Source organism: Mobula hypostoma, chromosome 10, assembly GCF_963921235.1.
Source record: "Mobula hypostoma chromosome 10, sMobHyp1.1, whole genome shotgun sequence".
Classification (NCBI taxonomy): Eukaryota; Metazoa; Chordata; class Chondrichthyes; order Myliobatiformes; family Myliobatidae; genus Mobula; species Mobula hypostoma.
In genome coordinates, this window is record NC_086106.1 from 112,906,354 (window position 1) to 112,930,038 (window position 23,685).

At 42.4% G+C, this 23,685-nt stretch overlaps 1 protein-coding gene and 1 long non-coding RNA gene across 6 annotated transcripts in view; one reads left to right on the plus strand and one right to left on the minus strand.

Moving 5' to 3' along the window:
* The window catches only part of col4a6 (collagen, type IV, alpha 6), a 469,192-nt gene that overhangs the window by 369,580 nt on the left and 75,927 nt on the right, over positions 1-23,685 (plus strand). For 3 of the 4 annotated variants that reach the window (XM_063061061.1, XM_063061062.1, XM_063061060.1), the window contains exons 26-30: positions 3,526-3,579; positions 8,988-9,059; positions 12,170-12,277; positions 18,144-18,365; positions 20,334-20,495. In XM_063061061.1, the coding sequence (XP_062917131.1) occupies positions 3,526-3,579; positions 8,988-9,059; positions 12,170-12,277; positions 18,144-18,365; positions 20,334-20,495 (618 nt within the window). The remainder of the gene's footprint in view (positions 1-3,525; positions 3,580-8,987; positions 9,060-12,169; positions 12,278-18,143; positions 18,366-20,333; positions 20,496-23,685) is intronic. The other variant, XM_063061063.1, reaches the window with a different exon arrangement.
* On the minus strand, positions 1,226-14,883 carry LOC134353127 (uncharacterized). Of its 2 annotated transcripts, XR_010019546.1 has the most exons (4): positions 14,807-14,883; positions 13,123-13,267; positions 11,710-11,897; positions 1,226-3,185 (listed from the first exon to the last, which is right to left on the minus strand). It is a non-coding gene; the product is annotated as an uncharacterized LOC134353127 (long non-coding RNA). The 2 variants fall into 2 exon arrangements; XR_010019547.1 differs by lacking the exon at positions 13,123-13,267 and having other exon boundaries at positions 14,807-14,875.

Consider the following 23,685-nt stretch of genomic DNA (forward strand, 5'->3'; position numbering starts at 1 on the left):
TTCCTTCTCCTGGATGAGCTGCCAGCCGTGGCTGATGAGCCCCATCTGCTTAAAGTGACTGATTTTGAGGCGCCAGTCACCTGCCTTTGCCGCTTCCCCTCTCAGTAGAAATGGTTTTGTTGAGCTTAGAAACTTTAAGCCACACGTGAAGGCCAGGAGCTGGACTTGGTTGTCAGAGGCTATTTGAGGCGCATGCCATTAGGAGCATTTAATAGGTAGTGGGAGCTTGTCTCTATAACCAGCCCCGGCTATAACAACTTCGAGGAACCTTCAGGCAGAAACCTAAGCCAAATTCAAGTCCCTTCTAATGGATACAAGTCAACTCCAACCAAGGTTACAGAGGTGGCTGGTAAAATCATCAACAAATACTGTGGCCAAAGTAGAAATTGCCTGACAAATATACACAAGATTACTTAATATTTACAGAGTAGAAGCAGCTTAATGGCTCCATGCCTGTGATTATGCTTCAGGGGAAATAAGGAAATGGCATGAAATGCTGGTCTTGCCAGCCATCCCAAATACATAATATTAATTCATTGGATCACATAAACAGTAAAGATAATTGAATGTGTCTACGGACGCATGAAACCAATCAATTTACCTATCAGCTTCAGATCTATTTCCCTTCCTCACATTCCATCACAAGCTGGTCTTTGTGTAAGTTCCCAACTCCTGCTTTTCATCTTCACCACAGCCTTATCCTGAGGCCCAACAACTCAATTAACGATGCTCCTGGGCTACCCACAGATATGCATGATGATGACTAAAGGGAAGGGCCTGAACTTGGTGAGGGAAGTGATGGTGTTGCTGGGGTTGTGAACAGCCCAAGTAACAGCTGGCTTGAAATTGAGTTGGACATTGGACTCAGATGAATATTCCACCAGACAAGTCGGTGGAAAAAGTGACAGCCATTCATGATGGCTTGGTGCATTGTAAGACCTCTCCATAAAACCATAAGTCATAGGAGCAGAATTAGGCCATTCAGCCCATCGAGTCTGTTCTGCCATTTTGCCATGGCTGATCCCAGATTCCACTCAACCCCATACTCCTGCCTTCTTGCTAAAGGGCTGCTCCTCAGTTTTGAGGCTGTGCCCTCTAATTCTGGATACCCCCACCTTAGGAAACATCCTCTCCACATCCACCCTATCTAATCCTTTCAACATTCGGTAGGTTTCAATGAGATCCTCCCCGCGCGCCCCCCCCCCCCACCCATACACCTGCATTCTTCTCTCTGGAAGGCCCTGTTCATTTTCCAGAGAATGGATTTGTCTGACACACATGTCTGAGAGCGGTATGAATGACTGAGCAGCTGCTGAATGATGGCACAGTTCAACACAACACAAGCAAGTGAAGGGTGGGACTGCTCAGACTGGCCTACTCCTGTGGCAGTGATTATGGTTGTAAGACTTGCAGAATACTATGGCAGTCCAGCGATCTTTCCTCTGACAAGAGCTCAGCTAGATACACTTTAGGGTTGGTAGTAACGGGGCTCCGTATAGGACAAGCCAGCTGTCATCTCGCAAAAGGCACCACTATCCTTGCTCTCTTGCCTTGCTGCCCAGTCCCTGCAAGCTTAGCGAGTCTTTCATCCGTGTACTTGCTCTTTAGTCAGGAGAATGAAATAGGGGATACCACTGCCACAGTGGAGAGTAACTGCAAGTGTCTCCAGCTAGAACCAGGAAAGGAGACAATCACATTAAATTTCATTGTCACCTTGACAGCCATTGGAAAAGTGGTCCTTACCCCGACAAGAGATTCTACTTGGGGCAGGAGTAGATTGAAAAGCTTCAGTGAAGTGCTGACATCTCACACCTTGCATCATAATGACTTAACTTGTCACTAAAGTTCAAGCAGAATTGTTTGACGATGGGTGTCAGCCCGAAACATGGACTGCTGACTCTTTTTCACGGATGATGCCTGGCCTGGCTCCAGCATTTTGAGCGTTGCTTTGGATTTCCAGCCTCTGCAGATTTTCTCTTGCTTGTGATACTACTACACTGCGAAGTCTCTTTGAGGGATGCCTAACCTGAAGAAGCTTATATCTTCCCTTTGATGAGTGTTCAGTGATGTTCCCTCTCACTGCTCCTCCTCTGTGATCTCTGCCACCCTCTGACCTGATGAAGGGTCTCGGACCAAAATGGTGACTGCTTACTCTTTTCTGTAGATGCTGCCCGACTTACTAAATTCATCCAGTGTTTTATGCGTGTTGCTTTGGATTTCCAGCATCTTCAGATTTTATCGTGTTTGATGATTCCCCTTAAGTAGCTTTGGTGGCTAAATCTTTTTTTCATGCAGAATGCACTTTTGGCTTTGAGAAATTAAGTGAACCTGTTAGCTGAAGTCTCTCTGTGGCCTCCGTCGGTTGTGGTCGACCATGGGTACTGTGCCTCTGGTAGTCAACTATTGAGGCCGATCCTGGAACGGCAGGCTCTGCCACAGTTGCTGCATGTGTAGGGCGTTGTGGAATTGTTGTCCACTGTCTGCTGTGCTCCCCGTTAACCTCTAGGTGTTGTTGAAGAGTACCTCGCCATTTGTTGCGGTCATCTGCTGTATCCTCCCAGCACTCTGTGTTGACTTTTAAGGCTTTCATGGCACGCTTGCAGAGGTCCTTGAAGCGAAGCTGGGGTCTACCAACGTTCCTCTTGTCTGTTGCTAGTTCTCCTTAGAGGATGTCCTTTGGCAGTCTACCATCCTTCATACGACGGACGTGGCCCAGCCAGCGCAGTCTGCATTGTCTTAACAGCGTGAACGTTGTGGGAAGTCTAGCGCTGAAGTACTGCATTCCAAAATAGTAGTACTGAGGTCATGATGACTGCCATCAGGCCTACTCCGCCATTCTTAAATGCTATAGACATAAAGATGGTGTAAACGATTCGAATTCTCATTTGCATGGTATTTTTAATCACACTTTCTATCATTGCTTTGTGGATCAATTCCCTTTTGAAATTTGTGCTGAAATCCCATTCATTATATTTTCTATTCTCAGAAGTTTCTCTATTGTATCTTAAGTCAGAATTTTATTACCATTTCTGCCCCCAACTTGTTCTCCGGGCAATTGTTCCATTGCTTCTTTAAATATAGATTCTGAAATTTGTCCACCAGTTTTCAGGCATCATTTTAATCACCTCCAGAAAGATGTCGGTAAAAAGGAACTTGGATACATCTTCGATCAGCAGTTACAGCATCTAAATATGATAGAGTCATGTGTTAAGTAATGAAATCCAAACAAACAAGATGTTTAAAGTCTGTCTGGCTCGGGACGGCCGTCATGTTTTACCTCCCAGGTAATGTGCAACACATTTAGATAGGAACACAGACCGATATCCGTGTTTGGTATAAATCAGATTAAGCTGAATTTAAAGAATATGGTATTTGGCCTTCAGCAACAATTGCAAAAGGACTTTAGAGTTGAGGTTACTTATTCATTCCTATCAGATGGTGGCATGTAAAGAAAGAGCAATCACGTTTCCACTGTTGTTCCTGCCCCCCTTGATTCATTTCACGTCCTTTGCATGGACACTACAGGTGACTGTTGCTGCGGGGAAACCGCTGGTGAAGGCGACCGGCAGAGACAGGGAGGTGAGAGGCCGGAATTCTCAGAAAAAGGTTGTCATGGCAATGATGGCAGGAATCACTCCCACCCCTCACCAATCCTCCCAACCCTTACATCATTGCCAAGAGGATTCAGTGTCATAACTTGCATGTTACAGCTGTACATGTCACATAACTTCACCCAGAATTGTTTCCTGTCATCTTTCTTGCATGCTCTAGCGCACATCATCGTGCAATGTGTTTAAGTGCTGTGTTTCATTTGAACTAATGGATTGAAAGTGTCAATCACTATATTCTCTTTAATTGTATCATTACTTGCCTGTCATGAAATGGATGTCTTTCTCAATTGTCAAAAAGATTGCAAACAATTGGTTGCAAATTCGATTAACCATTCTCATTTGAAAAATTATTCTTCCTTCTCCTTTCTGCTTGCTCCTGCCCTATCCCAAAGATAATGTATCTATCTTGTGGTACCATCCAAGGATGATTTATACCTGGTACTTTGAGCTGGTAGCCATTCTTCCTTTGCAAGCCTAGAGCAGGATCATCTAAACCTGTAGCTTTAATGTGCTTCAAAACAAAGTTGCTTTGAAATGTTCCACGAGCCCAGATTTCATTGCAATCTTCTTCAGCCCTATAACTCCTTCAGTAACCTCCTTCCTCTAATTTGATTTCATAGTGACTTCACAACAAACTTCTTTACTTCACTTTCCTCCTATAATTTCCTCAAGAAATATGTCTTTGACCATGTTCTTGGACCTCTACCAGCTATCATCGTATATGGATTGACATCAATTTCATTTTGGCAACACTGCTGTGAAGCACTTGGGGAAAATTTACCAAGTCAAAGAAATGGATGTAGTTGTTATCTGTTACCTCCTTCACAAGTCACAGTGTCCAGGTTTGTCCCAGTAATGGGTTTGCAAGTTGACCATTAGCACTAGCTGATACAAGGCTTCTAATTTATGGTTCCTTTGGCATACTGAGAGGAATGATACCGACAGAGCTGCAGTACTGTTGAGGCTACATCTTTAGATATCAGTAGGCTTAGAAAGAACGCAAACATGAGGAAATCTGCAGACGCTGGAATTTCAAGCAACACACATTAAAGTTGCTGGTGAATGCAGCAGGCCAGGCAGCATCTCTAGGAAGAGGTACAGTCGACGTTTCGGACCGAGACCCTTCGTCAGGACTAACTGAAGGAAGAGTTAGTAAGAGATTTGAAAGAGGGAGGGGGAGGGGGAGATCCGAAATGATAGGAGAAGACAGGAGGGGGAGCGATGGGGCCTAGAGCTGGGCAGTTGATTGGCAAAAGGGATATGAGAGGATCATGGGACTGGAGGTCTAGAGAGAAAGAAAAGGGGGAAGGGGGGAAAAACCCAGAGGATGGCAAGGGGTATAGTGAGGGGGACAGAGGGAGAAAAAGGAAAGAGGGAAAAAGAATGTGTGTATATAAATAAATAACAGATGGGGTACGAGGGGGAGGTGGGGCATTAGCGGAAGTTAGAGAAGTCAATGTTCATGCCATCAGGTTGGAGGCTACCCAGACGGAATATAAGGTGTTGTTCCTCCAATCTGAGTGTGGCTTCATCTTGACAGTAGAGGAGGCCGTGGATAGACATATCAGAATGGGAATGGGACGTGGAATAAAGAAAGAAGTATAGTTACTCAGTGTTTCTACTCAGGTTCGGATATTGCCAGTTTACAGATGCTACAGGACTGTAGCAGAATACAGTCCAATGTTTGTCTGACTATTTAACATTAGTGTTACTACACACCAATCAGGGGATCGAACCTTTGACCATTAGATTAGGCAATGAGGGCAGATGGAATATAAGGTAGGGAAATGTATGGTCATACACCTTGGTAGAAGGAATAAAAGTGTAGACTATTTTCTAGTCAGGGAGAAAATTCAAAAATCAGAGGTGCAAAGGGGCTTGTGGATTCCCTACAGGTTAACTTGCAGGTTGAATCGGTGATAAGGAAGGCAAATGCAGTGTTAGCATTCATTTAGAGAGGACTTGAATATAAGAACAAGGATGTAATGCTGAGCCTTTATAAGGCATTGGTCAGACCACACTTGGAGTATTGTGAGCTGTTATTGGCATGTTATCTAAAAACAGATGTGTTGGCTTTGGAGAGGGTCCAGAGGAAGTTCACAAAAGAATGATTCCAGGAACGAATGGGTTAACATATGAGGAGTGTTTGATGGTTCTGGGCTTGTGCTTGCTGGAGTTTAGAAGAATGTGGGGGTGGGGTGGAGGAGGATCTCTTTGAATCTTATTGAATGAATGGAAGACCTAGTAGAGTTAATGTGGAAAAGGTGTTTCCTGTCATGGGTGAGTCTAAGACCAGAGGGCACAACCTCATGTGAGAGGAATGTCCATTTAGAACAGAGATGAAGAGGAATTACTTTAGCTGGAGGGTAGTAAATCTGGGAAATTGTTTGCCACAGATGGCTGAGGAGGCCCAGACATTGGATATAGTATATAAAACAGTGGTTGATGGGCTCTTGATTAGTCAGGACATCAAAGGATATGGGCAGAAGGCAGGAGAATAGGGAATGAGAGGAATAATAAATCAGCTATGATGGAATGGCAGAGTAGGTTTGATGGCTGAAGGACCTAATTCTGCTCCTATGTTTATGGTCTTAAAATGCTGAGGAACTGAGGCTGCATCTGTGGAGGGCAGTAAACAGTCAGTGTTTCAGGCAGAGACCCGACAGCATTCCTCCCCTATACCAATTCTCAATAAAGACAAGTTAATAGACAGACAGATACTCTCTCATTGTATGTATATGAAAGAAATACATACAAGATAGCACCTGTTTGTTAGTGGGTGAATGGGCAGTCTATCATAGTGTCACGCAGGACAGAAACAGACCACTAGTTCTTTTTACGGATCATCAACAACCTAATTGGGCTAATTTCACACCAGTCATAGAAACATAAAAAATAGGTGCAGGAGTAGGCCATTCGGCCCTTCGAGTCTGCATTGCCATTCAGTATGATCATGGCTGATCATCCAACTCAGAACCCTGTACCAACCTTCCCTCCATACCCCCTGATCCCTTTAGCCACTTCAGTCCTATTTTATTCTCTTCACATTCCCATCAAGATGATTCTACCTGCCTCATATCTCCACACAAGGGGCAATTTACAGTAACTGAGCAACTGATGAACCAACATTTCTTTAGGATGTAGGAGGGAACTGAAGCACGCAGAAGGAACCCATATATTCAAACTAATCGGCCAGAATTACACCTTGCCTATGAAAAAACAGCATCAGCTCCACTACCTGAAGAATATAACTCCACCAAGACCGACTCAGAAATATTATTAATATAGACTCTAGAATTTCTGTTAGAAATAATAAAACAAGTAAAATAAATGCCTTTTACAAATAGGACTGAATACGATGTATAACCTAGAAAAATAATAGCCTATTCTTTAATCCAGCTACAAGGGAGATTAAGTTTTTTAATTGGTTTTGGATTTAAGATACTAATTATTGCATTACTTAGCAGGTATTTACATGGCCTGTCTTTATTCATTCACTTCATTATTTCAGTTTGATACCTTCTAGCACTGAACACAACTGTCAAACACAAATGGCTTAAAAAGGCTATGGACTATATTGGCATGAAACTATCTGTGGATATAGTTTTACGCCCCTGCTGAAGATAATGTAAAATATGTTCATACATTTCTAATTAGTCCATGTGAATCTGATCTGCCAGTACATGTGCACGCATATATACTTGTATAGATCCTTATGTATATGCATGTGTGTGTATATGTGCATATACACATGTGTAATGCATGTATATATATCATGTACAATCAAGAGGAAATCTGCAGATGCTGGAACAACAAACAGCAGACAAAAAATGCTGCTGGATCTCAGCAGGCCAGGCAGCAACTGTGGAAAAGAGTACAATCGATGTTTCGGGCTGAAATGCTTCGGCAGGACTGGAGAAAAAAGGCTGAGGAGTAGATTTAAAAGTTGGGGAGAGGAGAGGGAAACACAAGGTGACAGGTGAAACCTGGAGGGGGAGGGGTGATGTAAAGAGCTGGGAAGTTGATTGGTGAAAGAGAAGGGTCCATGGAAGAAAGAAAAAGCGGGGAGGAGCACCAGAGGAAGATGATGGCCGGGCAGAAGATAAGGTGGGAGAGGAAAAAGAGGATGGAAAATGGAGAAGGCTGGGGGCGGGGGGTGCAGGTGGGGGTAGCACCAGAATTTTGAGAAATTTATGTTCAAGCCATCAGGTTGGAGGCTACCCAAATGGAATATAAGGTAGCTATTGTTCCTCCAACCTAAGTGTGGCCTCATCATGACAGTGGAGGGGGTCATGGATAGACATATCAGAATGGGAATGTGAAGTGCAATTAAAATGGGTGGCCACTGGGAGATCCTGCTTGTTCTGGCGGATGGAGCGTAGATGCTCAGTGAAGTGGTCTCCCAATCTATGTCAGGTCTCACCGATATACAGGAGGCCACACTGGGAGCACCAAACACAGCAAACAGACTCACAGGTGAAGTGTTGCCTCACCTGGAAGGAATGTTTGGGGCCCTGAGTGGTAATGAGAGAGGAAGTGTAGGGGCAGATGTTACGCTTGCAAGGATAAGTGCCAGGAGGGAGATCAGTGGGGAGGGACGAATGGACAAGGGAGTTATGTAAGGAGTGTTCCTGCAGAAAGCAGAAAGTGGGAGGGGGACGGAAAGATGTGGTTGGTGGTGGGATCCCATTGGAGATGGCGGAAGTTTTGGAGAGTTATGTGGTGGGGTGGTAGGTGAGGTCAAGAGGAACCCTATCCCCAGTAGGGTACACAGGTATCATGTGTATGCATCTTTGCATGTAAGGGTGTGTGCATATTCAAGGTATATGAAAATATGGGGAGTGTGAGAGAGAGAGAGAGAAAGAGAGAGAAAAGATTTTGTAAACCACTCATTTTTTTTTTAGAGAAGGTGTGCTAAAAGGATTGGCCAGTTGGCCATTTACACTGATGCTAAGAGACACTAAGGAGCTGTAAATCTTAGGAAATCTCTGACCTGATTACCTGTAAATGCTCAATTACTAAATATAATCAGTTTCATGTACTTCTCAATGCTTAAGGAAAATCAAGGGATATGGAGATACTGCAGTAAGTTAGTAATTTAGATCAGTCTGAATGGTGCATCCAGCTCAAACAACCAAATGGCCTCCTCTGCCCATGTTTCTAATGTTCTTGTCTATATATGCATGCATGTGTATATTGTACGAGTATATCTGTGCATGTGTGTATATGTATATATGTGTGTATGTGCATTTGTTCTTTGTAACCTGTATATGTGTGGGCTAATGTATATGTGTATGTGCATGTGCATAAATCTGTGCTTTGAAGTTTTTTCTGCTCATAATATTCATGATCTTCCTCTTCTATGTGATTTGTCAGGAATCACACTTCCCTGTGTGATCCCAGGCCTCGGAGGTGGGATAGGATTGTCGGGACCTCCAGGACTGCCAGGTAGGATCTCTGTTCAGGACTGTTTAGGTGCTCTTGGTTTGAGCCATTTCCTCCACCAGTTCCTCTCTCTTTGATCACAACAGCAACACTTCAATAGTGAGGCAAACATATATTTAGGAAAGTCAAGCCTGCAAAAAATTGAAACAATGTGTTTGTGGGGGCTGTCAAGACAGTGTCTTAATATGTGATTCCATGGTTTCATTGGGTAGTTCCAACTTCACAAATTAAGGCCATTTTGTATGGGGAAAAGTCTCATGAAGAGAAATTGTTTTGTGGAATAAACTTATAACATATTTAGTTATACCAATTAATTCAATTTTAATTGGGAACAGGACTGATAAATTTACATCAATCCTGAACTGATTTATTATTTAGTGGACAGCAGGAGTATTATTTAGCGAATATTACTGACTGGGCTTTTTATTTTAATGTAAATCATAACATCGTGGTTGTACATTTTATCTAGCTTGCATGGATCAAACTGAGCAAACGAAATGCCTGTTTCGTATTTCAATATTTTTGCACCTTTAACTTTTTAACACTTTACTCTTAATATATTTGAATAATTAAAGCAATTGTGAAGTAAATCAGCTCTTCTCCTTCAGTCACGAGTTTCAATAGAGATTTATGCTTTTGAGTAGGTCTAAATCCATCAACAGGGACAGGAGTCCCTGAGGACTCACCTGAGGACTGGGAGAAATTCAGAGTTCAGCAGAGGAGGACAAAGGGCTTAATTAGGAAGGGGAAAAAAGATTATGAGAGAAAACTGGCAGAGAACATAAAAACGGACTGTAAAAGCTTTTATAGATATGTAAAAAGGAAAAGACTGATAAAGACAAATGTAGGTCCCCTGCAGACAGAAACAGGTGAATTGATTATGGGGAGCAAGGACATGGCAGACCAATTGAATAATTACTTTGGTTCTGTCTTCACTAAGGAGGACATAAATAATCTTCCAGAAATAGTAAGGGACAGAGGGTCCAGTGAGATGGAGGAACTGAGTGAAATACATGTTAGTAGGGAAGTGGTGTTAGGTAAATTGAAGGGATTGAAGGCAGATAAATCCCCAGGGCCAGATGGTCTGCATCCCAGAGTGCTTAAGGAAGTGGCCCAAGAAATAGTGGATGCATTAGTGATAATTTTTCAAAACTCGTTAGATTCTGGACTAGTTCCTGAGGATTGGAGGGTGGCTAATGTAACCCCACTTTTTAAAAAAGGAGGGAGAGAGAAACCGGGGAATTATAGGCCGGTTAGCCTAACGTCGGTGGTGGGGAAACTGCTGGAGTCAGTTATCAAGGATGTGATAACAGCACATTTGGAAAGCGGTGAAATGATCGGACAAAGTCAGCATGGATTTGTGAAAGGAAAATCATGTCTGACGAATCTCATAGAATTTTTTGAGGATGTAACTAGTAGAGTGGATAGGGGAGAACCAGTGGATGTGGTATATTTGGATTTTCAAAAGGCTTTTGACAAGGTCCCACATAGGAGATTAGTGTGCAAACTTAAAGCACACGGTATTGGGGGTAAGGTATTGGTGTGGGTGGAGAATTGGTTAGCAGACAGGAAGCAAAGAGTGGGAATAAACGGGACCTTTTCAGAATGGCAGGCGGTGACTAGTGGGGTACCGCAAGGCTCAGTGCTGGGACCCCAGTTGTTTACAATATATATTAATGACTTGGATGAGGGAATTAAATGCAGCATCTCCAAGTTTGCGGATGACACAAAGCTGGGTGGCAGTGTTAGCAGTGAGGAGGATGCTAAGAGGATGCAGGGTGACTTGGATAGGTTGGGTGAGTGGGCAAACTCATGGCAGATGCAATTTAATGTGGATAAATGTGAAGTTATCCACTTTGGTGGCAAAAATAGGAAAACAGATTATTATCTGAATGGTGGCCGATTAGGAAAAGGGGAGGTGCAACGAGACCTGGGTGTCATTATACACCAGTCATTGAAAGTGGGCATGCAGGTACAGCAGGCGGTGAAAAAGGCGAACGGTATGCTGGCATTTATAGCGAGAGGATTCGAGTACAGGAGCAGGGAGGTACTACTGCAGTTGTACAAGGCCTTGGTGAGACCACACCTGGAGTATTGTGTGCAGTTTTGGTCCCCTAATCTGAGGAAAGACATCTTTGCCATAGAGGGAGTACAAAGAAGGTTCACCAGATTGATTCCTGGGATGGCAGGTCTTTCATATGAAGAAAGACTGGATGAACTGGGCTTGTACTCGTTGGAATTTAGAAGATTGAGGGGGGATCTGATTGAAACGTATAACATCCTAAAGGGATTGGACAGGCTAGATGCGGGAAGATTGTTCCCGATGTTGGGGAGGTCTGGAACGAGGGGTCACAGTTTGAGGATAGAGGGGAAGCCTTTTAGGACCGAGGTTAGGAAAAACTTCTTCACACAGAGAGTGGTGAATCTGTGGAATTCTCTGCCACAGCAAACTGTTGAGGCCAGTTCATTAGCTATGTTTAAAAGGAAGTTAGATATGGCCCTTGTGGCTACAGGGGTCAGGGGGTATGGAGGGAAGGCTGGGTTCTGAGTTGGATGATCAGCCATGATCATAATAAATGGCGGTGCAGGCTCGAAGGGCCGAATGGCCTACTCCTGCACCTATTTTCTATGTTTCTATGAGTCAATCCTTTACCTTTTGTTGCTGATTCTATCTTTGTGATTGTTTTTAATCGAGTTTGATCCCAATATTTAAAGATTGCTGAGGATGTGGCTGGAATAGTGCATGCAGATCCTTTCTTTCTTGTGTGATGTAGGCTTTACCTTACATGGAGCAAGCCTGTCGGATGATACATAAAGGATTTTCCCAGGGTGAAAGTCCATCTGTAAGTGAGACAATAGAGCATAAGCCTCCAGCAGAGTATAAAGAAAAAAATCACTTTATGCAAAACAATGTGAAAAGGAGAAATATTTGTGGAGCTCAGCATCTGTGCCACCAAGAATACACCTTAAAACAGTTACTTCTCCTCTATATAATGCAAAGTTTGGAATAAATAAGACAATAACAAAATTTGAAGCTGTGCCAACAGAAGTATTGATCAGCTTGATTTCTCTTTTTTTTCTTTTCTGGTTCTTCATTGTCAAATGAACTTCAGGTCTAAAAGGTCGACCGGGCTTTCCAGGCAGTCCGGGGCGACCAGGACGAGATGGACCGAAAGGAGTCCCTGGATCTCCAGGCCTTTTGGGTGAAGCAGGCTTTCCTGGTAAGTGTGACTTTTATAATTTAGGCATTGGTAGATAGAAGGAGTTTGCTCTCAATTGCTTGGCATTATGTAGGTATTTGGGGTTGTAAAAAGGATATGGATGAGAAGTTTCATCTAATTAAGGTGGTAGTATGGAGTGACATCATTACAATCTAAGTAACATTTTGGTAAGAGTGAGTGGTGGTTATATCTGCATCCAGTAGGATTCCATTGTTTCTAATGAGGCCATTCTCAGGTTGCAAGAGCATCACCTATTTTGTTTGAGTAGCCTCCAACAAGAACACTGATTACTTCCAGTAATATCTGCCACATCCCTTTTCTCTCTCTTTCCATTACCCATTCTGACTTCCCTCTTACGTTTTCTCTTTACGTACCCATTACCTCCCTCTATTGCCCATTCTCCTTTCATTTCGCTCATGGTTCACTCTCCTTTCCTATCAGATTTCTCTTACTTCAGTTCTTTACCTTTTCCACCCAACACCTCCCAATATCTCAGTTCATCCCCTTTCCCCTCACTTGGGTTCACCTAACACTTGCCAGCTTGTCCTCCTTTCCTTCCCCCCCCCCCCCACTTTCTTACTTTGGCTTCTTTCTTCCTCCTTTCCCGCCCTGATGAAGGTTGCACTTGAAATATCAACTCCATAGATGCTACCTGACCAGCTGAGTTCATCCAGCACTTTGTGTGTTGTTCCACCATTTTTAGATGAGCTGATAAATGATGGCAACTTTAAAATAAGACAGAAGGACTCGAGGAAAGATTACACACAAAGTGCTGGAGGAACTCAGCAAGCCAGACAGCCTCCAAAACTCCATTGTTTGAAATTGTAAATGTTGGTGTTACTCACTTCTCAGTCTGTCTCCCTCTTTTACACCTCTGCTTTTAAAATGGTTTATCAGCCTGAAATGTTTTAAGCTGCATATGGTGTGGAAGCACTTGCAACTTTTCACAGTCCATCTCTCACACTGCTCCTGTGTGGAATGAAAAGCATCCTGTGTGATTTAATATGGAAAATAAAACATGATTTTATTCGGCATCTCTTTTTAAACTCGACTATTGGCAACACTGCCTAGTGCATTGGTGGTGAAAGCATTTAAGAGTTCCTATAATTGTTTCAATCAGCTGACATCACGATCTGTAAAGGAACTCACAGACGTGGTGGAATCCTGCCACCTCGCACTCTGTTCATGGCAACCAATAAATTTCATAATAAACTTGAGTATTTTTCATGGCTCTTTCTCTGATCCTGCCTTGTCTTGCAGAATCCAAACTATAGGTCACATGAGAAGTTGATGATGTGAAATTGGAAGGTTATTACATGAGAATGAAGTTTAATTTTCCTTCTCAACCATGGCTACTTCTGATATCACTGAACTAATCCAAAAGGATTGTTGGATCCTACAACAGTCCATTTGAGGATTAAAATTTCACCGCAAATTAGCTGTTGATTGGACGTCAAGTACATCCAGTCAACAGTTGCCTCACTAGAGGGCATGACTTATGAAGACAGGTAAGCGAACTAGAGCCTTTCTCCTTGGATTGAAGAAGGATTAGAGGAGACTTGATAGAGGTACACAAGATGATAAGAGGCATGCATAGAGTGGATAGCCAGGTGCATTTTCTCAGGGTGGCATTGGCTAATAGAAGGGATCGCAATTTTAACGTGATTGGAGCAAGGTATAGGGGGAATGTCGGAGGTAAGTGTTTTATACATAGAGACCAGTGGGTGCTTGGAACTCCTGCCAAGTGTGGTGGTAGAGGCCAGTAATCTAGGGACAATTAAGAAGCTCGTCAATAGGATTTGTAGCCTGAGAAAAATGCACACTCAAGACAACAAATACCTTTTTCAGATCTTTAATTCCTTAATCTGTTTTAGATGTTTTAATGTAGAAAGAAGGTATCAAAATAAAAATAGCAAAATGAACACACAATTCGTGTTGTTACTATCTCAATTTAATTTCAATCCACACACCTGTGTATCAACTAGTTAGGTATGCAGTATGAAAATAAAACAAAATATACAAAACCAATACAGTAGTAGCAATTCTAAAAAACAATACAAACAACATTAGAATCCCACCAACCCTGTACCTCATACACAACATCAAAAATATAAATAAATACATCTTAACTAAGAGGTTGGCACACACATGCGTAACTTCCAAACGCATATAGGCTAGACCCTGAAACGAGTTCTCCTCACTCACGATACATAAACACAGATTAAAACATTCACATTACTCCGTTACATTCATATTCAGTCACAAAACAATAAAGAAAGACAAAAATAAACTTTTACAATAACTTTTACGGTATATCTCCTTGAGGTTAAATTACTTGCAGGACTAACCTACCAGGCTGATAAGGAACTTCACACAACTATGCTATCCAGCGTCAATACCTTACTCATGAAAATCTAAATCTAAATCAGTAAATTTACATTTTACAGTAAAGCATAAAAAGTTACTGATATTCTAGATTTACAAATAAGTATAAACAAATTTATATGAATATTATTAAGTATTATTCACCTTTCCTCACCATATATCCAGCACTCCTTGGGGAAAAAAGCAGCTCTCAGCACTCAACGTTCATTCTAGAACACTATAACTCTTCTTTCTACTCCGCATGTGCATAGTGACACCAGCGTTTTGTCTAAAATGCACAGGCAGCTGTTTTAGCATTACCAGGGTGAATACACAAGTTCAATTTAACAATAAAAAATGATATTCAACAGTGACCTGTTTGCATAGGCACATGGAGGGTTCTGTGTTGCAGGAAGGATTAGATTGATCTTAAGAGCAGGTTAAAACATTGTGGGCCCAAGAGACTGTGCTATGCTGTAATGCGGTATGTTGTGTTCTCTGTGCACTCTGTAATGTAGATATCATTTTGTGGTTAATAGCCCTGAATACCCATGCTGATATTAAAGACTTTAAGTGTCTGTCTAAGAACGTCAGACTGATTGCTGCTGTACTGTGCAAAACTGCTGCTGATGATGGTGCAGATGACAGATTCAAAGTGTGTTCTAAATAGAACATTCTATTATAGTCGTACTTATTTGAAAGACAATTATTTAAATCATCCTGGAGCTTAAAATACTTCAGGGGGGCGGGGGGGGGATCATATTTTAGCAGGAAGTTTGTCAAAGGTCTTGAAATTAGTCCAAGAAGTGCCCTTTTGCCAGCACTTTACTGTGAACAACAGGTGAATCTGGCACTAGATCTATGAGGTGATTTTGTTACTTTGGAATTTCTGCATGCCTATTTTTTTTTATTATCTCCTATTGCTGTTCTCTGGCTGAGGATCTTATTGAAATCTATTCAACTAGGTTGGCTCCATTCCTTCACTTGTGTTTTTCTCTGTCACTGAGTTTTAACTGAAGCTGGCTTGGTCAATTCACTCGAGCAAAATACAAGTAAATGCACAGTTTGTATTATTTTCATAAAACCATAAGACCGCAAGACATAGGCGCACAATGCTCAAGGTGAGACCTCATCAATGCCTTATAAAGCCTCAGCATCACATTTCTGCTCTTGTATTCTAGACCTCTTGAAATGAGTGCTTACATTGTGTTTGCCTTCCTCACCACCAACTCTACCTGAAAGTTAACTTTTAGGGTGTTCTGCACAAGGACTCCCAAGTCCCTTTGCACCTCAGATTATTGGATTTTCTCCCTGTTTAGAAAATAGTCTGCACATTTATTCCTACTACCAATGTGCATGACCATCTATTTTCTAACATTGTATCTCATTTGTCACTCTCTTGCCCATTTTCCCAATCTGTCTAAGTCTTTCTGCAGCCTTCCTGTTTCCTCGACACTACCTGCCCCTCTACAAATCTTCATATCATCTGCAAACTTGGCAACAAATCCACCTATTCCATTATCTAAATCAGCAGAAAAAGAAGCGGTCCCAAAACCGACCCCTGCAGAACATTATTAGTCACCAGCAGTCAACCAGAAAAGGGTCCTTTTATTCCCACTCGCTGCCTCCTACCAATCAGCCAATGCTCTAACCGTGCCAGTAACTTTCCTGTAATGCCGTGGGCTTTTTTCTTGGTAAGCAGCCTCATGTGTGGCAACTTATCAAAGGCCTTCTGAAAGTCCAAGTATGCAACATACCTTTATCTATCCTATGTGTAATCTCCTCAAAGAATTCTAACAGGTTTGTCAGGCAAGATTTTTCCTTAAGGAAACCATGCTGACTTTGTCCTGTGTCATCAAGTACTCCATAATCTCATCCTTAACAATTGACTCCCAACATCTTCCCAATTATTGAGGTGAAACTAACTGTTCTATAATTTCCTTTCTGCTGTCTTGCTCCTTTGCTAAAGAGTGGAGTGACATTTGAAAATTTTCAGTCTTCTGACACTATGCCAGAGTCCAATTTTTTTTTTTGAAAGATCATTACTCATTCCTCCACGATCTCCACTGCTACCTACTCCCTAGGGTGTAGTTCATCTGGTCCGGGTGACTTATGTACCCTTAGGTCTTTCAGCATTTTGAGCAACTTCCCCCTTGAAATAGTAACTGCATTCACTTCTCTCCCCTCACACCCTTCAACATCTAGCACGCTGCTGGCATCTTCCACAGTGAAGACTGCTGCAAAATACTCATAGAGTTCATCCTCCATCTCCTGGCTCCTGTTATTATTTCTCCGGCCTCATTTTCTAGCGGTCCTATATCCACTCTCATCTCTCCTTTATTTTTTACATTCTTGAAAAAGCTTTTACTATCCACTTTGATATTGTTTGCTTGCTTGCTTTCATATTTCATCTTTTCCCTCCTAATGATTCTTTTAGTTGGTCTCTGTCGGCTTTTAAAAGCTTCCCAGTCCTCTGTCTTCCCTTTAATTTTTGCTTTGTTATATGCCCTCTCTTTTGCATTTACATCAGTTTTGTCTTCCCTTGTCAGCCACGGTTTCCCTATTTTTCCATTTGAGTATTTCTTTGTTTTTGGAATATATCTATCCTGCACCTTCTTCATTTTTCCCAGAAACTCACACCATTGTTGCCCTTTTGTCATCCCTGCCAGCATCTCCATCCAATTTACCTTGGCCAACTCCGTTCTCATGCCACTGTAATTTCCTTTACTCCGCTGAAATGCTGCTACGTCAGGGTTTACGCTCAGGCTTCTGCTGCCATTTCAGTACAACTAATCAAGCAGCATTGGCTTAGCTGGGACTTCCGCGTTGTAAGTTATTAAGGAATTTTTACTTTCCTGTCTAAGGAAAGGCTTTGGGGCCTGAAGCATTAAACTTGAGGTACGTTGGACAACTGGAGCAATTATTGAAAATTAATTGACAACATAAAAAAACCAGTTCATCCATTTCACAAAGAGTCCTCAAAAAAACTGTACAGAACAAAAATACAAACTCATCTTTCATAAAATACTGGAAGAACTCTACAGGCCTGGCCTTCTGAGTTCCTCCAGCATTTTGTGTCTATTGCTTAGATTTCTAGCATCTGCAGATTTTCTCTTGTTTTTAATTCATCTTTCATCTCTACTTAAGAGCACAATGTCAGTTGAATGTGCATTTTACACTCTGTGAAATGGCTACCCATTCAATCATCTTCATAGGCCTTCTAAAATATTAGCCTCTATCTTGCGGCACTATCTGGCTCTTCTGTAAGTAGCTACGACATTTTTTTTGTGGTCTATATATGAGGGAACTGGCTTCCCTCCTTTTAGAGAGAGAAGATTATGGTGGACCATCATTCCATCGTTAATTTTCATAGCTGTGAAAAGATTATTGATTTTGAATGGTGGTTTAATTCCTGCACTCCTTAACTGCAATGGGTGTAGCAACTCTCCTGCATTACTAACAAAGACAAGGTTTTACTTAATTTATATTTGAAATCTTGCAGGGTTTCCTGGACCACGAGGTGATGATGGGCTACCAGGTCTTCCTGGATTGGATGGGAATGAAGGTCCCGCTGGAAAAGTAGGTCTTCCCGGTTCTCCAGGCCTGAAAGGTCTCCCAGGAGATGTCTACGGTGCTATTCAGGGTAATCCAGGTCAACCTGGCCAACCTGGTAAACCAGGATTGAAAGGAGCTCCAGGAAACCCCGGTTTGCCTGGTCCAAGAGGTAAAATGTCAAATGCTATCTGTTCTGATGCTCCACCTTTTGATTTACAGAAACTTAGCACATTATTGAGATGTTAACAAAGAGTGAGTCATAAACTAGCAACAGTCTCCACTTTGCAGTGTTCTTGAAGTACAGTGAAGAGGGCCAAGGTTTGCCCACGAAAGGGTGTTAGGTTTTTTTCATCTTAATCCCAATCAGATATTCATCATTTGGCAGCTGAAGTAGCTGAGTAGTTGTCAGTTGGTGCTCATTGATCATTTCATGTCCAGGTGATGAAGCTGGGTGGATTGATGCAGGCCAAAGTGCCCACTGTCCATCATGCACCCAACCTCGGTGCTGTTGTCACCAAACAACCAGACTCTGACAACTCGCACGGTCTATCACTCACACTTGATTGACTTGTACTCAAAGAGAAAAGCTCAGCCTCTCTCATTGAACAGCTCTGAAGCTTGAGCAAAGAAATGCGACTTTTATATAGAAATTGACTAGATGGATACAAATATTGATCCAATAGAAGCATTATTTCTCTAATCCCATCATTTAGTTATTTAAGTACCAATCAGAGTACATATTTCAGCTGTTAATAACCAATTTAATCTATGTATTGAAGGCCATTGGAATTAGTAAATTAACTGTCCAATAATAATTATTGCCCTAGAATCCTTCATTTACATATTTATCTTGTTCGGGTATGCTTGGGGATCTTGGTTCCCAGGCTCGAATAGAAAGACTGTACAAAAGAGAATTCAGATTTCAAGGGCCCTGTTCAGCAGCGATGTCTGCACACTGTCTCTGTCAGCTTATTATCTTGACTCTTGCCTCACTGAACTTCCACATTCTGAAAGTCAGTACAAAGGGAAGCCCGTCTCTCAAAGGTTCAGTTGAGCTGTTTGGTGTCTGCACTATGTTGGGTCAGCACACCATGTTAACCTTTGCATTTCTGCAACTTCCACAGTGCTTTCAGGGCCATGCAGCCTCAAGTCCACCAGTGAGGCTGTACCTGACACTTGGAGACCGTGGCTGGGCTACACATGTTGGAACTGGGCCTGGTCCTAGGGCTAGCTTGTCTTAAAAACTTCCATAAGACCATAAACATAGGAGCAGAATTAGGTCCTTAAGCCATCGAGCCTACTCTGCCATTCCATCATGATTGCTTTATTATCCCTCTCATTCCCATTTACCTGCCTTCTCCCTGCAATCTTTGATGGCCTTACTAATCAAGAACCAATCAACCTCCACTTTAAATATATCCAATAATTTGGCCTTCACAGCTGCCTGTGCCAATGAATTCCACAGATTCACCACCCTTTGGCTCAAGAAATTCCTCCTCACCTCAGTTCTAAAGGGACATCCTTCTATTCTGTGCCCCTGGTCCTGGACTTCCCTGCTATAGGAAACATCCTTTCTACATCCACTCTATCTAGGCCTGTCAATATTCACTAAATTTCAATGAAATATCTCACATTCTTCTAAATTCCAGTGAGTACAGGCCCAGAGCCATTAAATGCTCATTGGGAACGGGGTGTTGTTGGTGGTAATAGCAGGTCAAGATGGTCACAAAACGTTTGAGCTAAGCATTGGAGACGGGAAGGGGAGCTGGAGGGGAGGGAACGTCGACTCAGACCATGAGAGGCCTGTCCCGGGCACTTTCATGCCTTACAAGAGCTGAAAGAATGCCTCAAAAATGGATTTTGAGCTTTGCATGAAGGTGCATCTTGAAGGAAGCCTTGTCCTTCAGTACTGGTGATCTCCAGAATTTCCTGTGCAAATAATAAATTAATTTCTGATTACATCTGAGGAAGAAGAGGAGTTAACAGCAAAGAGATTGCCACTAATCTCACTGCTATATACACCTTGTACTTGAGATTTTAAAATTAACTTTTACAGAATAGTTATTTCACTAAACAAACACAATATTGAATCTTAATCCTTTTAATCAACTTGTTTTTTAAAAATACAATCATCCAGGTATTGATGGCAGGCCAGGACGTCAAAGCCCTAAAGGTGAAAGAGGGGATCTAGGCTTCCCTGGTCTCCCAGGTTTGCCGGGACCTCCAGGTCCGAGCACAGGGACACCTCCTCTGGGTCTCACGGGAGAAGTGGGCAGGGTCGGCGAGCCCGGACGGCCAGGTGAGTCTCAAGTTATTTACTCATGGCTTCCAAAAAAAGCCTCTGGCAAACAGTGGACACTTCACTTAAGCCTATAGGATTAAAGCATGTGGGGTATTCTGTAAGAAAAAGGATTACACTGTATAATGAATACATGTCTGAAGAGCATGATTCTGAGACAGCTTACAAGTATGCAGTTTTATCTCCAGATTCTACCACAGAGCTTCGCAGAATTATGAAGCAGCACAGGTTCATGTTCAAGGAAATTTCAGCCACATAATCACAAGGCAGCAAGTATTTAAATATTGCATACATTTTAAATAAGACATATTTTTATGTTAAATTCCCCTTTCCTTCCATTATTTTCTCAGCTCGTCTCCAGAGTGTGTTCCTTGGTTTGGAGAAGGTGTAGTGTTAACTCCAACTGTCTCTTGGCATTTGGCTGCGCTGTTGCCTTGCAGTAGCAGACATTGGAAGGGGCTGAAGGTGGTCTAATATTCCGTGCAAGCACCTTGTTAAAGAAAGGCCCTAAAACTCACCCAAATGGAAGGCGAATGATAGGCGGTGGGGAGGGGGTGAATGGTGATTATTCTAACCCTCAGAATTCTGAAAATTTTTTGGACTACAAATAGAACTGCTCACCAGGTTGCTGCCTGGACTTAGTATTGAGGAGATCTATTGCCTGCCAACATTTAGGAAGAAGATGAGCTTAAAATCAATCAAAATTAATGACAGAAGATGCAGAAATTCAGCAATCTTTTCAAGGTAGAAAACACACAGTTTGCTGCACTCCCTTAATTTTCACTGAAGTTCAGATCTTCAAGGATCATCATATCTTTTCCTCCTTAATGATTATTAGATTAGATTATTAGATTATGAGGACATGCAGTCCTCTTTTATTGTCATTTAGTAATGGATTGCATTAAGAAATGATACAATATTCCTCCAGTGTGATACCACAGAAACACAGGACAGACCAAGACTGAAAAACTAACAAAAACCACATAATTATAACATATAATTACAACAGTGCACAATACCATAACTTGATGAAGAACAGGCCATGGGCACAGTTAAGGCACTATTGCAGATTACAGAGATAATAAAACTAACATCTTGGAGGTTGTACAACAAAGAAACACACAAAGTGCTGGAGGAACTCTGCAGGTCAGGCAGCCTCTGTGGAGTGGAATAAGCAGTCAATCTTTTGGGCTGAAACCCTTTATCAGGACTGGAAAGGACGGGGGAAGATGACCGAATAAGTGAGGGGAAAGAGTACAAGTTGGCAGAGGATAGGTGAAATCATGTGATGGGGAAGGTGGCTGCATGGGTGATGGGGATGAATAAGACACTGGATGATAGGTGGAAGAGGCAAAAGGCTGAAGAAGAAAGAATCTGATAGGAGAGGACAGTAGGCAAGGGGGAGGGGCAACAGGTGGAGGTGATGGGCAGGAGAGAGAAGGGGTGAGAGGTGAACCAGAACGGGGATTGGAAAAAGAGAGAAGGGGAAGGGGGAGAGATTACTGGAAATTGGAGAGATTGATGTCCAAAATCCCATTCTCAGGTTGAATGCAACAGTGTAGCATGGAGATCAGTGTAGCTGGAAGAAGAAAGTGTCTGAAGGTGCTTGACAGTTATGGACATGATTTTAGTGATTGTCTTACCTTTAGCATCTGGAGAGACAAGGATGTGCAGATGCTGAAATCTGGAGCAATAAGCAGTCTGCGAGAGGAACAAAGCCTCTGCGGGAGGAAGGGAATTCACAAAGTTTTAGGTGAAATTCTTGCATCGGGCCATTAATTCCTGGATTTGGCCTTGACACAGCTTGTAGTGAATCTGCCTCACAACACCAGCAACCCCAGGTTCAATCCTGAGCTCCAGAACTATCTGTGTGGATATTGTATGTCCTCCCTATGGCCAAGTGGATTTCCATCGGCTACTCTACTCTCTACGCAAATCCCAAAGACTTGAGGGCTGGTGGATTAATTGCCCCTAGCGCATAAGTGAGTGGTAGAATTGATGATAATGTGGGGAAAGCAGAGGAAACGTTAGTTGAATAGCATTGCTCTGTGATTGATTGATTTTCTTCTGTGTAATAGGGAATCATGGAAAGATGCCAGGAACACCTGATCCATCAGGGGATGAAAGCTACTCCTTGATATGGAGTCTAGTAGAAGTACTGCTTCTCACTCTCCTCCATCTCAGATTTTTTCCCATTCAACCCTCATCACATCTGGAGGTATCCACCATCCCAGCCCACAGCATTAGATCCAGCTAAAGATTCTTTCTCAGCGAATCTTCCAATATCATGTCATTGGCTTCTCTGCAAAACTGGAGACAAAGACTATGTCCTGAAGAAGGGTCTCGTCCCGAAACGGTGAACGTTCACTCATTTCCATAGATGCTGCCTGGCCTGCTGAGCTCCTCCAGCATTTTGTGTGTGTTGCTTTGGAGACAAAGTTTGTGGTTGAGAAGTTAAAATAGCTTAGGCCTCACAATGTGAGGTAAAGAGCAAGTCTCTCTCCCTGTCAGCTCTGCACTTACTTCTTTCTGCAGGTTAAATGATTCTCTCTTAAGTGCAAAAACACAAGTGATTCTGCAGATGCTGCAAATCCAGAGTAACACACATGAAATGCTGGAGGAAATCAGTAGGACAGGCAGCATCTCTAAAAAGTAATAAACAGTTCATGTTTTGGGACCAGGTGAAGGGTGTCAGCACAAATATTGACTGTTTATTCCTTTCCATGGATGCTGCCTGACCTACTGAGTTCCTCCAGCATTTTGCATGTGTTACTTTGTTAGGCATTGTTCCTGTCGAGTTCATTTTCTTCCTTGCACACAAGTACCCCCATGCTGAAGAGCTCAGACAGTTCCTGAATTGTGCAGACAAACCTTCAGTTTGCACTTATGTTGTATTTAGAGGATGGGTTCAAATGCGAAATGCAGTAATCATTTTTCATCTGGAAAAGGAGAAGGATTTATCATCAGGTAGCAGATAGATGCAGGGAGATTAGAGGAGCATAAAATATTCTGATTCAATCACCAGGTATCCTAATCCAATACGGATTACTAAAGATTTCTTGCTCCAGTTTCTCTTCACAAATGCTCCTGGTATCTCTCCAAGATTTTTCTCTGACTGGTGAGCAAAAAATGGTGAGTTTGGACTATAACAGTTCAATGAACACCCACCACCTTCTCCAAGGCAATTAAG